This window comes from Lutjanus erythropterus, chromosome 22 (assembly GCF_056507025.1).
Source record: "Lutjanus erythropterus isolate fLutEry1 chromosome 22, fLutEry1.hap2, whole genome shotgun sequence".
Classification (NCBI taxonomy): Eukaryota; Metazoa; Chordata; class Actinopteri; order Lutjaniformes; family Lutjanidae; genus Lutjanus; species Lutjanus erythropterus.
The window spans coordinates 23162779-23179456 of record NC_139338.1 but is presented as its reverse complement, the minus strand read 5'-3'; the positions used below and the strand labels follow the sequence as shown (position 1 = coordinate 23179456).

At 39.3% G+C, this 16678-nt stretch overlaps 2 protein-coding genes across 17 annotated transcripts in view; both read right to left on the bottom strand.

Moving 5' to 3' along the window:
• Nucleotides 1-1031: 1031 nt before the first annotated feature.
• On the bottom strand, nt 1032-8982 carry chpt1 (choline phosphotransferase 1). The gene is made up of 8 exons (XM_084711079.1): nt 8527-8982; nt 6405-6552; nt 6164-6305; nt 5640-5724; nt 5049-5180; nt 4808-4966; nt 4118-4243; nt 1032-3280 (listed from the first exon to the last, which is right to left on the bottom strand). Exons 1-8 carry the CDS (start codon nt 8764-8766, stop codon nt 3164-3166), a joined length of 1149 nt encoding a protein of 382 aa, XP_084567205.1. The 5' UTR covers nt 8767-8982; the 3' UTR covers nt 1032-3163.
• Nucleotides 8983-11383: 2401 nt separating this feature from the next.
• The window catches only part of mybpc1 (myosin binding protein C1), a 32542-nt gene continuing 27247 nt past the window's right edge, over nt 11384-16678 (bottom strand). For 15 of the 16 annotated variants that reach the window (XM_084711410.1, XM_084711413.1, XM_084711412.1 and 12 more), the window contains 5 exons: nt 16443-16582; nt 16193-16352; nt 15656-15792; nt 15315-15501; nt 11384-12222 (listed from right to left, as the gene is read on the bottom strand). In XM_084711410.1, the coding sequence (XP_084567536.1) occupies nt 12125-12222; nt 15315-15501; nt 15656-15792; nt 16193-16352; nt 16443-16582 (722 nt within the window). In that variant the 3' untranslated portion in view covers nt 11384-12124. Of the gene's footprint in view, nt 12223-13687; nt 13727-15314; nt 15502-15655; nt 15793-16192; nt 16353-16442; nt 16583-16678 lie in introns of all 16 variants that reach the window. The other variant, XM_084711417.1, reaches the window with a different exon arrangement.

The window sequence follows — 16678 nt, the reverse complement described above, 5'->3', positions numbered from 1 at the left end:
CAACTGCACTTAATCACTTAATGTACTTTCTAAATCGGTGTCAAGGCCCTTCGTTATGTGTCAGATGCCAGAGTTGTTAGCAGTTCCACCAAGGAGAGATTTGTTTTGCAAACTTAGTTTTATTAAAAATTATTTTAGTTCCCAAACAGATAAAATTATCCAATATTTTGCAAAAAAGCATGTTAACATTCTTATATTAAACACATACAGTGTTCACCATCTTAGTTTAGCGTGTTAGCATGACGTTTTGGACAAATTTAAATTTTGATAGGGGTGCTAGTTTAAAATTAAAGGGATGACTATATACCTTTTTTCACTGTAGTTATTTTAACATGAAATAGTGTGAACAGGTGTTACCAATGATATTAATCAATGTTCTCTTCCATTCAGGTCAGTCAGGCTGCTGCTGTTGTGCATGTCGTCATGTTATATTATATGAACTTAATTAGTATCTTTAATAAGACCTGTGTTTACCCTACTTTTTTATATCAATATGGCTGCCATAAAAAAGGTCCATTAATCATCTCAGACCTCTTAAATTTATGGTGAGTCATTGGAGGAGGCCTGAACTTGAGAGATAACCTGGCTAACTGTACTGAAAGTAGTTTAAAGTAGCTCCACCACAACTAATACACAAAAAAGTTTTACCAAGATGTTGATGTTGTCGTATTTTTACACTGTGATATTGAGGCTTTTCTGAAGTAAAGGGGATGAATACTTCCAAGTTTCTGCAAGTGTCAACAAGTTCAGTGTTAGACTTTCTAAGACCTTTTTCACATCCATATAGGCAAAAAGGTGCATGCACAATTAGCATCAGTAGTTAATGGTTCAATGTTGATTTTGTGTTGCAGTTGCTTAAAAACAAGACTGAAATCAATGCAACTTTATAAAAGTGACATTAACCTCATAACTCAAAGTTTAAGACCAGTCAAAATTGTATTTAAGACATTTTGAGACATTTTAAGGCCTAAAATTCAGATGATTGGATTTTAAACACAAACCCCGACCTCTTGCAGCACAATGACAACAAATGCCATGAAAAATATTTTTCTTTATTACAATCTTTTCCACTCATATCTGTTAGTAGAAATGTGTTTTACTGTGTTATTGAACAGTGCAACATGGTGTTGAAAGATAGGCTGTACATTTCAATGCATAGTTCTAAAGTCCAACTTAAAATTATGCAAACTTTTTTTTTAGGACATGCTCCTGTATAGTGTCCATAATCTGAGAGGACGATCATTTTATTTTTCCAAATAAAATTACAATTTTTTTAAAACCCCTAAATTGTTCACCGACAGAATTATCCCTTTTATCCCAAAGAACCTGAAAGAAGAATTAGTCATAATTACAACTATTCAGTAATAATCAATCATTACAAAATTATTGATTATCCAACAAAACTTCAAGAACCAAATGAACCACTCACCTATACATAATGTACATTTGTATAAGTAAAGAAACTTCATGAGTGAATAATTTAAAAAAACACCTTCCAGCAGCACTGTATTATTACTATTGTTGCATCTGGTAAATGATACTTCAGTGGAAAAAAAAACACAGAACGTACAAAGCTGTTTTAAATATTCACAAGTTTAACAGTAATTACAACAAAAATATTTAAGGCGTCTTCAGTTGAATTCTGTACAATCACAAACAATTAAGTATTAGCCCTTCAGGGAGAAGAACAGAGAAAGCAGGACGAGTCGTGTGTTAATGCTTCATCAGTCGACGGCGCTCTAAAAAGGCTGGAGGTGAGGTGTGTTCTGTTTTTCCAGGACTGTAGGATGAGATGAGTAACAGGGAATAAAAATATTATCAGAAAGGCGTTTTGTAAGAGAAGCCTTAAAGAAAACCCGTCGTTGTTTTCGGCACTAACACAGACCGTTACCCCTCCACGTAGCCTGTTGACAACCTGCCAGCCCACATTGCAAACTTTCATTGGAAATTATGAGGTTTTAAAGGTCATTTAAAAAAAAATTCAAGCCCCTGATCCATGTCAGATTGAGTCACATTCATTTGATAAATAAAAACAAATCATTTAAGAACACTTTCAACAGGTTATCTATTTAGTTTGGGCAAATATCAAGAGATTCACCTTATCGCACAGTTAAGATTGTTGTATATTTATGAGAATTAAAGGGAAAGTTGAGATTATTTGAGGTGGGGTTGTATGAGGTACTTCTTCTAGAATATTTTCACCACTTTACCTTGGCATCAAACAGCCTTTTCTGATGGAAAACCAAATATCACATTCTCCAAACCAACCAAAGTCCATAGGCGAAATTAGTAATTTTACCTTGCAGGTCTACTGCTGCCTTGATCTGTGAGTTAGTGTTATTGTGTGATTTTGGTGTTAGTTTAAGGTTAAAGGTCAGTTTGGATTCACCAAAGTCACACCATAACACAAACAAACTCACCAATCACAGCAGCAGCAGACCAGCAACTCCCATGTTCTGTGAGGTAAAATCACTGATTTCGCCAATGGAGTTTGGTTGGTTTGGAGAGAACAATATCTGGCTCACATAACCTCGGTTTCCCATCAGAAAAAGCTGCCTGACAGCAACGTAAAGCGATGAAAATGTTCTAAATATAGTGTACAAATTTTTTACATGTCAATCTGCTGTCCATTGTAAGTAATACACACACTACTGGATAAGTAGTTCATACAACCCCACATCAAAAAATCAAAACTATCCCTTTAAGTATATGACAATCCCACACACTGGGCACATGTCTGTAAATTTAAAGCAGATAAAAGTGCTTTGTTATTTGCCCAAGCTATACAGTACCTGTTAAAAAAAATATTTTGGTATTTTAGTTGAAAAAGCAGGAAGTGTCCAGAGTGCAATTCTGATGTAAAAATCTAAACTTCATTTTCTGAAAACATGCACTTACTGTATGTTTAAATTAAAACTTACTGGCTAAAACAGCCAATGATTCCATGCTTTTCAAAAAGTTTTTTTCACTTTTTCTTCTTTTTTTGGTTTGTACCGTAGTGTCGATATAGTTAGTTTCATATTTCCATCTGGCAGTTTTAATCAGAAGTGGTGACTTTGTCGAGGCTGCAGTGGCTCGGGGTCGAGGACATCTCCTCATCGTCTGCTTTCAGGAGCGGGGAGAGGTCTGCGTCTCCCCCCGCCTCCTCCCGCCAGGCAAGCCGTCAGTCGCGGTGGGCGTTGCCCGGCGGTGTGATGCTGAAGACTTGGATGCGCAGGTGGGAGGCGATCTGGAGGCACACGCCCGTACAGTATCGCGTTAGATCCAGAAGAGAGAAAACCTGAAGAAAGATGAAGAGGATCAAACATCAGAGGTGTGAGGAGTGGAACTTAAAGTTGAAATTACTATAAGATGCCTCTGACGCAAATAAGAATAAATGTAATAATTTTATTGTAGCATCAAAGCCCATGTTTATCCCTCCATATCGAAGCTGATTAGAATTAAACTGTTTGGAAGCGAGATAACGTGTCACAGATGTCAGCGGAGGGTTTACTTCAAGTCATCTCATTGATCTTTAAACTGAACCTTGAACTAAAGCTATAATGAGTCTCTGATTAGATGGATAAAGTGAAACCAGCAGAGCTCAGAGTCCCACAAACAGGACTGAAAAACAGCTGTGCTTAGGTGCACTTTGAGTGGACTCTCATTAGTCATCGAGGCTCACCTGTCCTGCAAGTTTTGAGCTACACGCCTCCACACCCAGATCAGTTAAGCTGTTGTTAAAATATATAACACTTAATACCATCAGGTGTGTCAAGAAGATGTTAATAATGAAAATGTTTGGTCTGGTTGAATGATACTTCTCTGTGTAACATTTTTCAACAGCCTTAGAGATACGTTTGCTTCTGTTTGTTGGGTGAGTCATGGGTGCAGCCTCATCAAACATCAGTTTATATAACACCACAGAATCTAAACAGCCACCATGGAGAACATTTCACACACATTTTAAAAGCTGAACTGAACGGGCCAATCTCTCAAACTTAACTTTTTAATGAAGTGACTGCAATAGTAGCTCAATTAGGTGGTTGGACTTGTGATGTTTGATAGTCAGGGGTGTCGTTTTGCAATATTAAATCTGTTAAATGTTTATATTATTATAAAAGTTTCAGTCCCTCACCATGGCGATCCAGAGGACTATGTGCTCATCGATGAAGCTGTTGAAATATTGGTTGAGGAAGAGGAGGCCGGGACCTATAAAGGCTGTGTCCTGAAGGTACAACTCACTCTTGGTCATGTGTGCGATCTACGGAAACACAAGGATACACATGAGAGCAAGGAAACTCTGATTATATACATTCTGTTCTTAATTACCCGATTAAACACAGAGGAAACACGAGAAACGACAAGCATAAAAACAGGTTTGCACAGCTGCAACAACAGGAGCATAATACAATGAACTTAATGTTAAATATAAATGTATTCGGGGGTCCGCCACTCCTGCACTAGATTCGAGTTTCCTCCACACATCAGAAGAGATTCACAGAAAATGATGAATGTTTTTTGAATTTTATCTCACCGATATCAGACTCCGTAGCAATGTTTTCATCAACGTATTTTCAAGTACCACATTAGAAAATGTTGATGGAAACTGCAAAGTATGAAAGAACTTTTAAAAAAAAGTTTTTTACACTTCTTAAACGTCTCTCCATTTTTTGAAAACTTGAGTTTAAATGACGCATTTTCCGAACTTTCTATACAAACCCTATGAACAGCGCTTGCTGTTACCACGGTGACCAGGGGTGTTACCCTATCAAGCAGGACCAAAATAATAAAGATTACAAACGGCTGTAAGACAGTATGAACGTACCACCAGCTTGTTGGAGATCTTAGAGATGACCATGCCGAAGGCGAGCAGGTACAGACAGGGGTGGTGCTCGAACAGGTGGCTGGACGACTTCTTGAAGATGATGAAGGCCAGAGTGAGGATGAGTCCGATGTGCAAACTAGGACTCAGCACACTGGTGTCCTAAACAAAAGGAATGTTATTAAATATTTATCACAATATATTATCTGCTATAGATGTTCAGGAAAAGCTTGTGTTGACTTACAGCTACAGTGGAGCCGTTCTTGCCAACGCCTCCATTCAGAATGACATGGAAGTAGTTGTAGCAGGAGTAGAGAGCTCCACCGATGATGCCCATGATGGGGAAGACGTACAGCTGCACTCCAATGATGGGCAACTACGGAAACACGTGAAGGTCAAATCAGTGTGACGGAGACACGAAGCGTTGTCCTAACAGTACGAAGAAATGTGCTCATATGAAAGCTGCAGGCATGCCGAGCGTGATGGGAGGGCAAAGCAAAAACAACAATGCGAGTGACATCATCAGCTTTTTGAGCCAGATCATGTCCAGTAAGATGACCTGTTGCCATGGCGTTAGCTACCCATATTTACCTTCTCACTTCTGTCATGTGATGTTAAGTCAAGCCTCCAAAGGCAGCACAGAGTAAAAGTAAAACACAAAGTCTATTTAAAGACTAGAAGGACGACTAAAAACTAGAACTGATAATAAAATTTAGTGTAAAAACTAGTGGACTACACACTCAACGTGAAATGAAAGTGTTCCTGTGTGTGTGTAAACTTTTTTTTTTTTAACATTTGTGCATGTGACTGTACCAAATAAATTATTTTCAGTTACCGCAGTCTGCCAAAGGACGACGCCTCCGAAAGCCGACATCAAATACATGATGATGATGGCGACCTGCACCTCCGTCACGTCAATCCTGTGAAGATGAACAAAGGATGAGATTATGATGAGATTAAACCTAGTTAATCCGAGATAATTTCATTCTCCTTACACACATTCTGTCAGAAAGGTGTCTTTCCTTCTAAATTTATGCTCCCAAAAAGAATCATGTGGATGTTTTGTGTGCAAAAATAATTAAGATTTCTGTTAACCAGATTAAAGAGTAGTATTCTTATTATTTTGACAATTTTATTTTATATTTAGATTGTGAATTTTCAAATAAAATACATTTTAATGTAATGTAATTTTATGTGACATTAATATTTATTTTTGCCTTGCAGCCCTTAATCAAGATTAATTTTCAATACTTTATTGATGCTCAGTAACGTGCACATAAGACCCTTAACTACACAGTTACAGGCCTGTTGTGGATTTGTGTTCCCAGTGGCTTCAACACTCCTGAACGTGGGACTTACAGGCCGAAGCGGAGGGTCCCAGACACGTAGGTCTGCCAGTGGGCGCAGAAGAACATGAACATCCCGATGAAACCACAGAAGAACATCCAGTTTGGATATCTTCCTATTCCGCATGAAATGCACGTTCCCACGGCAACAAAAACTGAAGGAAGAAAGACAGAAACAAAATAAAGATAACAGAACTTCTAGCATTTGAAATACACTGCAGCTGATTTTTCAACATATAAAAACAGTAAATCACCTGTGGAGACGGCGTCGCAGCCGTGGTCGAAGAGCTCTCCCAGAGGTGAGCTGCTGTTTGTCCTCCTCGCCTGCTTCCCATCAATGGCGTCCAGAGACTGGTAGATGAAGAGGCCCAGAGCACTTACAATGAAGGCCCATGATGGAGCCTGGGGATGGGGAGAGACTTTATTAAGGGATCCCTGCTCGCAGGAAGGACCACAGCCTTGTATATCCTTGTTGGCAGCCTTGTTTATTTATTTGTTGTCATTTGACTTTTTTCTCATTTTATTGTCATTATCAGTGTTGTTATATATTGTATAATCTGTGTGAACGTGAAGTCAGGGCATTGCTGTAAAAGAGCTTAATGCTTAGGCAATTTTAGACAATGGTTAGTGATGAAATACACATTTAAACAATTGATCTTTAAACAAGATGGATTGGGATCTGGGTGGTTCTTATGCAGCTACACTGTACATGCCCTACTTACAGAATTGCATCATCATGTTAAATCAGAACCTTATTATTATGGTAAAACAGCACATTTAAGTAGTAATACAAGTGTTAGGAAAGTGTATTTAGTGTTTCACCATCCACACACACCATATGTATCTGAACTGTCGGTGTGGAGAGGGAGGGATTCCAGCTGACTGGTGTGGCTCAGTTCCTCTTACTAGGTTGAAGGTTATATAGACCATCTGGACTCTAGAGCCAGCCAACACAGTGTGTTTACCACTACAATGTGTGTGCGAGAGAGCTTTTTTTCTTTGTGCGTGTGTGTATGAGAGTGAGACAAAGATAGTCTTGTGTTTCCGGAGAGATCAAGAATCCCATGCTGTCCTAAATATTCAGAGACCCCGCTGTTTTCCCTCAAATGTCCTAAATGCCTCATGGACTGGTGGGGACGGGCACTGCTTGTTTAGGGTTGTCACAGAGGTCGCTTTAAGGGAGAACTCTGCACTGTGTCCGTTGCTTCATGAGAACTCCTCGGTGATGTGTTTGTTTGCACAGAAAGGGGACTTTTAAACCTTTACAGTCCGCGAGGAAAAGTGAACACTGAGGCCAGGGTTGCCTCAATATGAAATAATGAATGGGAGGGAAAGTGAAATGCCTTTGCACTCATGGAATTTGGCAGTAACAGCATGCTGCATGGACTGTGGACTTTGCTGCAAGGGTCTCATAGTTGGATTGGACAGAATCTGATAACCACACACACTTATGCATTTCCTGCTGGAACAAGCACACTACAGTGAACCTGGTGACACAACAAGTTAGTTAAGTGGATCATAGGTTAACTGTTGGCGCAAGGCCTGTTATAGTAATTGAGGTCTTAGGGATATGTACTTCAGGCTAGCTGAGACTACATTAGAGTTGGATCTGAAGCCATTTCACATAAACTTACTCATCTAGACAGCTATTTTCTTTGTTAATACTGATGTTAGACTGATGTTGTTAATTCTATTGATTCAACAGTAATAGCCTCTTCTTAACTGAACAAGAGCATTATTTTTCCTTCAAACTGCTGTTTTACCATCAACGCGATATCACGTGAACTTGAGCTGTCAACAACACGTCAAACCTGTAAACTTTCCAAGAGCGTACGCGAACGCCTCATGACGAGCACATCTATTCCCCATACAGATCTCCCGCAAAATCGGACGATTTAAAGCGTCCTCACTTGAATGTGGCCATTCAAACACTTTATCATGACATTAAAGATGTCTCCAGAATCATAAAGAGACCGTCTCAAATTCGGCTTACATTTCATACATAAAGCAAGGGCATACTTAAATAAAATGTCAACTCCTCAATAGTGAATTGTTGGATATTGCCTGAACCTTCTGTCAAAACATACCGCTGTGGGCGTTAGCGAATAGCGTGACTCCGTTCATGAGATGGAAACGTTATTAAAATAGTGGTAGCTGTGAAGCTCAAATGTATGCCGAATTAACAAGTGGACTCTGCTGATTCGGGGAATATCTTAATTGTGGGGTTTGATGCATGTGAAGTTGGCAGAGGATGCCGCGCAACTGTAACTTAGACCATTTCTCAATGGAAGATTTGCGTTCCTTCCATACCAGAGAAGGGCACGTAATTGGGGCTAGTCTCCGTGTAGAAACTTTGGCCAAGGTCGCTTTACTCACCTCCTCTGTTGCCGTGGGACAATAATACACAAGCACCACCGTGGAGAGGATGTTGACCAGCAGTCCAACTATGGTCAGGGTGTTTGGTGCGATCCATGTCGGAATTTGCTGGACGAGCCAGTTCCAGTAGATTTGACACGGTGGCTCAAACAGGGACCGACCAGAGGCGCTGTATTTATGCTCCTCCAACCGCTTGAGTTGAGCGGGTGACAGCGGCTCTGGCCACAGGAAATGTGGCATTGCTTTTCTGCCTAGTCACTCCTCAAATTACGGTTACAGACTTTCCCAATAATCCCAGATAGTGGCTCAAACGGGGCTATCTTCTCTCGGCCGACTCCGAAATATAGCAGCTCATTTGGCATTTATAGCTAGGTGACTAGACGAGGCCATTTCCACAGCGGAACCATAAGACGTCGATAGTCTGAGCGTTTCTGATCGAGCTGCGGCTCGGCAGGAAGCGGCTATCCGGAAGGGAATAATATGGAAGAGCACCGGGAAGTTTAAATCAAAAAAAATGTACAAATACTAGATCGTTTAACCTCAATGAGTTGTATTAAATAGAAGTAGTACAATAAATAACAGCACAGTGTAATGCCTGGGTAGTTAGCATCAAATTTCGTCAGTTAGCACGTAAAAAAAAAAAAAAGTAAAATAGCCTAAAACTAAACTAACACTGTATGAGAAGCAATTGTTTTTATCACTACAAGGAATTCCTTCATATTTAAATCACAGTAAGTATTTAATTAAAAGTTAAAAATGTCTTCTAATCATGTTTGAGTTTCACTCATACTGGTTTGTTTGTATTGCTGTATTGAGGTTGAAGATGCGTTCAGGGACATAAGAAAAATTACTGAGGTCGTGAGTGCCCCCAGCATCCCTCACCCCCACACCTCAAGCCAGGTCTCTAATTTTGGAAATTTTTTATTTTCATTTGAATTAATATTTAACAGGGATGTAACAATACCAAAAACCAAAGGTTTGTTAAAAAGTTCATATTTTATTTATACATGTTATGACACCAAGTTGGGCTAGGGGATGAGGGGTGCAACATTAAATAAATATAACCGGGGGAAAAAGGAAGGAAGGAAAACTGAGGCAAAGGTGTAAACAAAAGGTTCTTTTATTAACAAATAAAGTGTGAAATTAAGTTAACAAATTAAATTAACACAATGGTTAACTTAATCTACTAAATCAAATAACAAATACATGCAGGACAACAAGTGTTGATGCTAGCCAAAATGGCCTACAAAGACACATGGACAAAGACAAAGATAACAACATGCAGACCTCCATCTGCCAAATGGCCCACTGGCCCCGAAATGCAGACTACGTCCAACAAATGGCCCACTGGCCCTGACATGTGGACTACTGTCCACCAAATGGCCCACTGGGCCCGAATGGCTGCACTCTCCAGGCTTTTAAGGACCAGGTCCTGATTGCAGAGCAGCTGCACCTGATGCCAATCACTGCAACCTGCAAGGAGGGAGGGGCAGAACCTGGACACAGGAGAGCACAGCACCACACAGACACTGTGGCACGTAACATACAATAAAATAAATCTGATGTGTACAGCATTTTTTACAATTATACAATTCACTTGTCCTTTTAACTTAAAGTGCTTCTGCTTTTTCTTCTTTAATAATAAAGTGAAATAAAAGCAGCCAGCCATGACCCAAGCATGTGTAATAAAATGTGCACGATTTGTCTCTGGCAACATATGCTTGAATCATATATGTGGAAACTGCAAAACAACAGCAATACCTAGTCAGTAGCAGCCTGTTTATAAAATAATAAAACTAATAAAATAAAATAATTAACCATGTAAAATCACAGAAGATATTAACATCGACTGTTTTATTGCAACATCACAATATTCTATTTATTGTCACATCCCTATTTAATTTGTATAATTTACATGGATGTCAGAAGCGCTGGTAAATGCAGTCATTGGAAGCAATAAATTCCTCAGTGCTGCTATACTGACCAAGAAAAAAACTGAGTTCCCCTGATTGCAGAGGTAGAAATTCAAGCTGAAATAGTCTGTAGTTCTTCCTAAACACCAGCGACATCACTGTGACATCACTGGATGCAGGTACCATGTGGACTCTCCCCAAATTCTCAGAAATACCGATGATATGACTACAGTGTCTGCAGTGATTTATAAAATAAGATAAAGTAAAACTGAATATATTAAATATTGAATTAAAAAATATGATTTTATTCATTTCAAATTATTTTATTGCTTCCCCTAAGTCATTCATCCATGACAACAGTCTGTTATTCAGAATTAACAGACTGTAGAATACCATAATCGACCCATCAGAATTAAATATTCAACAAAGCAGTGCCATAAAACATGTTATTTGCTTGACAACTGCTATAACATATTATTACATGGCTTTGTAATTTTTTAAATTGAAATTAAAGTAAAACTTGATTCTGATTGGTCATTTACAGCATGCCATGGTCTGTTATTTCAGACCGCTGCAATGAAGAACAGACTGTCTTTTCTTTCTTCTGATCATAGACTCTGGAGGAGCAAAAAAATCATTCTTAAATCAATAAAAATATTTTTATATTAATATGTTTTACAAATGATAGATTTTTAAAGTAAATAGCTGGGTAATAAGAGACTTAATAAATTATCCTTTCCACAGAAGTTGTTAATATCATCATGTAAATCTAGAGGCCCGCCAATTTAAAAGCATATTCTCATGCTTAGGTCATAGCAGGGGTGTAGAACCTAATTTTATAAATCATAAAGAGAGATATATTAATAGTTTTTTTAAACACTTACACATAATATTACAAGAGATCCAAAAAAAAAAGCCGACTAAAAACAAAACACTGTTGATCGTTTTTAAATTACTTTTTTATTGTAATCCATGGGTCATAATTACAAAGATAAATGCATGCGCACATGACTGAGCATCAAGCCTCCAGTCCAATATGAATCCAAAAAGCATAATGTGTCATGCAGAATATGGACTGTCTGTAAACCTCTACATTTTTTCTCTTATTAGACACAGACAAAGTGAAATGAACAAATATTCATGTCAAAGGGTCTACACATTCATTTATCCAACATCACTCAGGTCTATTTTCATTTTTCTTGCCATATAGAAGTACTGACACATCATACAAACACCAAACCTTTGTTTATACATTCCCTTTTCCCTTCTTTCAGACCCCAGAAATAAATTATCACCTTCAACAGACACTCAGCATGTAAATACTGTAGATGTGTGTCACTGTGCTATATATTGTATATGTTTTTTACACACTACATGTCCTTATTAAAGCTAGAACCAAAACACTGCTGACATGCATCTGAGCTGACACGGTCTTCCAAACACAAAAGGGTGACAAAGACATGAAATGGCTGTTTTTTTTTCTCTCTCTATGGTAACTAGCTCCAAACTTGCACACAGCATGCCACACCACAGACCAGTACATCCCCTCCAACTGTCTCGCCATCCCTCCATCGTCCCTCCCTCCGACCTCAGGCCGCTGACCTCAGTACAGGTGGGAGAAGAGGATCACTAGTGGCGGCAGATGTCTGCAAAGCTAAAGTGTCTCATTGCACTCGGCCCGATTTTTACTTCTCTTGCTCGACAATCTTCGATTCATTCATGTACTTGTCAATCAGGTGTAGGGGCACTCCGCGTTGCATGAGTTCGTAGAAGGTGAAGCCTCCTGAGGGACGAGAGGGAAAAACTCTCTTATAACATTGTTGGGAGGGACAGACGATGTGTGGAGTGAAAAAAAAACAGGAAGGAGAGGGAGGGAGGATGAAATCTAAAGAGCAAGAGGCTAATGAAGCAAATAGAAAGCAAAGAGTCTAGGAGTTCACAACACTGGATAAGGAGTGAGAGGAGAGGAAAAAAGGTGGTCAAAATAGCTCATGTATGCAATAAACACTCAGTTTGTAAATCTGCATCTGCTCAGGGTTGCAGAGCTACAAGCATTGATGATTCTGCTGAAATACAATGCAGCACACACTCATCCACAGTATGCTAACAGTGGTGGAAGAAGTACTCAGATCCTTTATTTAACTTAATGTGTAATAGTGCACATGTCCGCTGTTACAAGCAATAGTAATGCATTAAAAATTCAAAAGTAAAGCAGCAATATCAGTGAAATGCACTCAAAGTTCCAAAAGTTATGCAAGACAGTCTATACAACAAGCACTATATCCTAGGGCTGTTGCAATAACAGCAATTTTGAAATGCTGCACAACCGACAAGTGCGGGGGATGGTGCAACAACCGCTAGATTTTCTTTTTTCATGAGGTTGGGCACCTTTTGTTTTACACTTCATTGCATGTTAAATGACTGAATCAATGCTTTTTAAGATTAATGGCTCAAGCTCAAGGATGGATTGATGCGTATTTTAGTGTTTATTTCGTAGGTTAACATGTTGAACATGGCGTTAGTATGTTGCAAAATTGTTGGACTAATGCTGTAATATTGAGGGACAGTCTAACCCTCTCATCTAATCCTGAGCGCCCCTCTCAAAATACTGAAATATTCCTGTTATTAGAGCACTAAAGTAAATGTACTTATTTTCCACCACTGTGAGATAAGGGATAGGTCTCCAACAGGAGCTGTGCTGTCTCTTATTGTGCATACACATGTCATTACTCAGTTCCAAACAAAACATGGAAAATACCTAGTGTTAGTAAGCTTTTTTTTTTTTTTTTTTTTAAGATCCTGTATGATTTATTTAACGCCAGAGAAAGGCTATGTAGACATCATGCCAACATAGCATAAAACTCCACAGATGCTACTCAGGATTTGCCAGCAGAGGTTAGTAAGTTTGTAAAATGTTCTACTCACCTTGTTTGTGGCACAAAATACATGAGAGGTAGTCTTTGAATTCACATCATTTCATACCAACAACCATGACAATCAATTCAAATTTTTCAGTAAGGTTTTTTGTTAAAGTCAGCCAGCTAAGCAGAACTTGGGCAAAAGTTGTCATGCAAACCTTTTTTCATTAATGCCAGATTTCACTTGTTCTTTCTCTGGATCCTGCTTTCATAAGGAAGGGAAGCAGCTGCTACAGTCCCACCGACTGAGAAAAGCGAGGTTACAAGCTGGCTGGAAGATGCATAATGAATGAAATAAGCTTCATATGCCAAAACCATATGAAAGCTTACCTTATATGAGAACATACATTCACAATTCTTGAGTTTGGACTGGGGGAGAAAGAAGAGAAGAGGGGTTAACAAAATGTTTACATGGAGTTATATGTGTGCACCAGGGAATACTGTTGAGTTATTACTGAACTCTTATATGAGGAGTTAACTGTGTGGCATAAAGAAGACACTGGAGAATCTGTGGAGAACAACACAAAAACATCACAGCTCTACGTGTTACGCTTACTGAGGTGTGACTGGTGTGTTGAGGTGGCGTGTTGTGATGATGAACAAGAATGACTGGATGGACTGGACTGGAACGAGTTGTGTGAGAACGGGGGGGGGGGGGGGGGGGGGAGGGATAAATCTAAACATGTGGTGGTGATGGAAAAGTGTCACCAGATATGATGTGCACCGCACACAGATGATATGAAACAGATTATTATTATGACATTATTTGTGTGTATTTCGAAAAATGGTGTCCAGGAACCGGTTGCACCAGCTGTTCATAATTTCAGACTTTGCTAAGTTTTAACACAGATGGAGACACATCACTGGCACCACAGGCGTGCAACCAGCACCACAACAAGCTGCTAGCCGCCTGGAACAAAAATAAGCACCGTCTCCAATCAATTGACAGTTAGCCTACATGAGTTCTTACTGAGTTCTCTGCTTTTAAAAACTCCTCTTACCGCCACAAGCATATTTAAGTAAGTTGCACATACTAGTTAACTAGCTAACTCTTTGAAGCTCTTTATTTTTCACGTGTTAATCTTTAATGCTGCTGACTTAGCTAGTAGTCTGTTGGGCCTTTAATCTAATGTAACGCCATCTAAATCTTAACTTTACTTTTATAAATACACCCTTTAAATATTAGAATGGAAAGAAACTTGCTCATTGAGTAATTTACTAATCAGAAACCGTTTAACTTCTACTTGGGTAGGTTTCACAAATGCTAATTTTACTTTTACTTGAGTAATTTTTATTTAAGTATAGATTTTCAGTTCCACTCTCAGTCCAGCTCTAAACAAAATGATACTAACTCTGACATGTTTATTCATTTATACATCTATAAATAAAGTTAAATAAAGGCAGTTATGTAATAGTTCGTGATGCTATAGTGACTTTCTGTTTTCTGATTGGACAGCACTGCAGCCAATTTACATATTACTATTTTCTCTACTAGCTAAGACATTCCTTAAGTTTTAATTGTGCAACCTGATTTAGTAAATGATAAAAAAAAAAAATATAGTCACTCAGAGCTTCAGAGGAACTTTGCACAAGACCTTTATAAAGAATTTATGAACAGCTGGTGTAACTCAATCCAGATACTTACATGTCCACTGCTTATGTGGTCATCCCTTTGGTAGACTGCAACACACAATTCAAACACTGTACCCTGAGCTGGTCCCCCAAAGTCACCTTTGCTTCTTTACACTCGTTATGGAGTGATTATTACTCACTACTTGTTTGTCTTTTTTTTGGATAAAGAAGCAAATACCCACACAAAGGAGGAGATAATTCAAAATCCCCAGAGACACTGGTAAGAAGCACTACAAAAAAATTAAGAAGCTTTGGGGAAACCAGGTTCAGATTCAGACGAGTACCCAGGGAGGCACTCAGAGCTCGCCTCCTGGTCCACACTGACCTTTGACCTCCAGCTTACAGTCCACTTGGGCCTCTCCCAGGTCGTTGATGGCCTTACAGGTGTACAGACCACCATCATAGGGGCTGGGCTTCCTGATCTCCAGAGTACATACTCCCTGGTTGCTAAACATGCGGTAGCGCGGGTCGTCGACGATGGTGATCTTATTCTTCATCCAGATCACTTTGGGCTGCATTCGGATAACAGAAACATAAGCAGAATCATGTTAATCAAACAAACAAACAAAATTTCAGTTTTAATGTTTAATATTTACTTGTATATTTACCTGAATATTACGTGTAATCTATACAAACACCACTTTTACCTGCGGTTCTCCCACCTACCCTTGGGTTGGCACGGACGCTACAGTTAAGAGTAGCGTTGTAGCCGGCGATGGCAAAAGTGTTGATCAGTGGCTGCGTGAACTTCGGCGCCTCCTTGAAGTCGTGGTCGCTGAAATTGTGTGTTTTCACCTGCAAGCCTGTGGGGTCAAGGGTAAAGGAATGGGGTTGTGCATGATACTGGTGCTGAGCGGTATCATGTGGGAAATTCCCTATGTGATGAGGGAAAGACAATGTTTTTTGGTTTATCATCGGCTTAGTCTACAACACCACTGTTCAAAGGCCTGTCAGTCATAGCCCGACCCCTTGTTAGATTTACAAGTGAGGCTGTTCAGCCTCACTTAAGGGTGGAAAACATCACTGACAGAACCTTTCAAATAACAGCTGTGGAAGAAATACTTAAACAATTTGAAGGACATTTTCAGCAGAGTTTTGACTTTGGAAGCATTTCCCCCATCGGAAATGATTAGCAACCATTTTGATGGGCGAGGTCACTGCTTTCCAAGAAGATTCATTCACTAATAGGACAATAATTGTTACCTTCTTTGACGATGAGGGCGCTCTTTTTGGTTTGGGTGGCAGCTTCACTTAGGCCACACATGTTCTCCGCATAGATCCTGAAAAAGTACTCGTTCCCAACCACCAGCTCTGTGATGGTGATGCAGGTGCGATGATAGTGCTCAATGCATGTGTACCACTCCTACAAAGCAGATCGAAATACGTTAATGTAAATATTGAATACACATCATTTGCAATTTCGATTTATCTTGCAAAAAAAAAGGTCTTCTACCATTGTCTTTTTGTCTGCTTTCTGAATGGTGTAGCCTGTGATTGGAGCGTTGCCGCTGTCTTTCGGAGGAGTCCAGACCAGAGCTACATTTCCACCCCAGACATCTTCAATCGTCACAGAATGAGGAGGCCCAGGTAGGTCTGACAATCAGACAAAACATTGTTAATCCAGGCATTTTACCCAAAAGTGTTGAGCAACCTCACACAAATTGCAACAAAAACAAGCTCAGTAGGTTT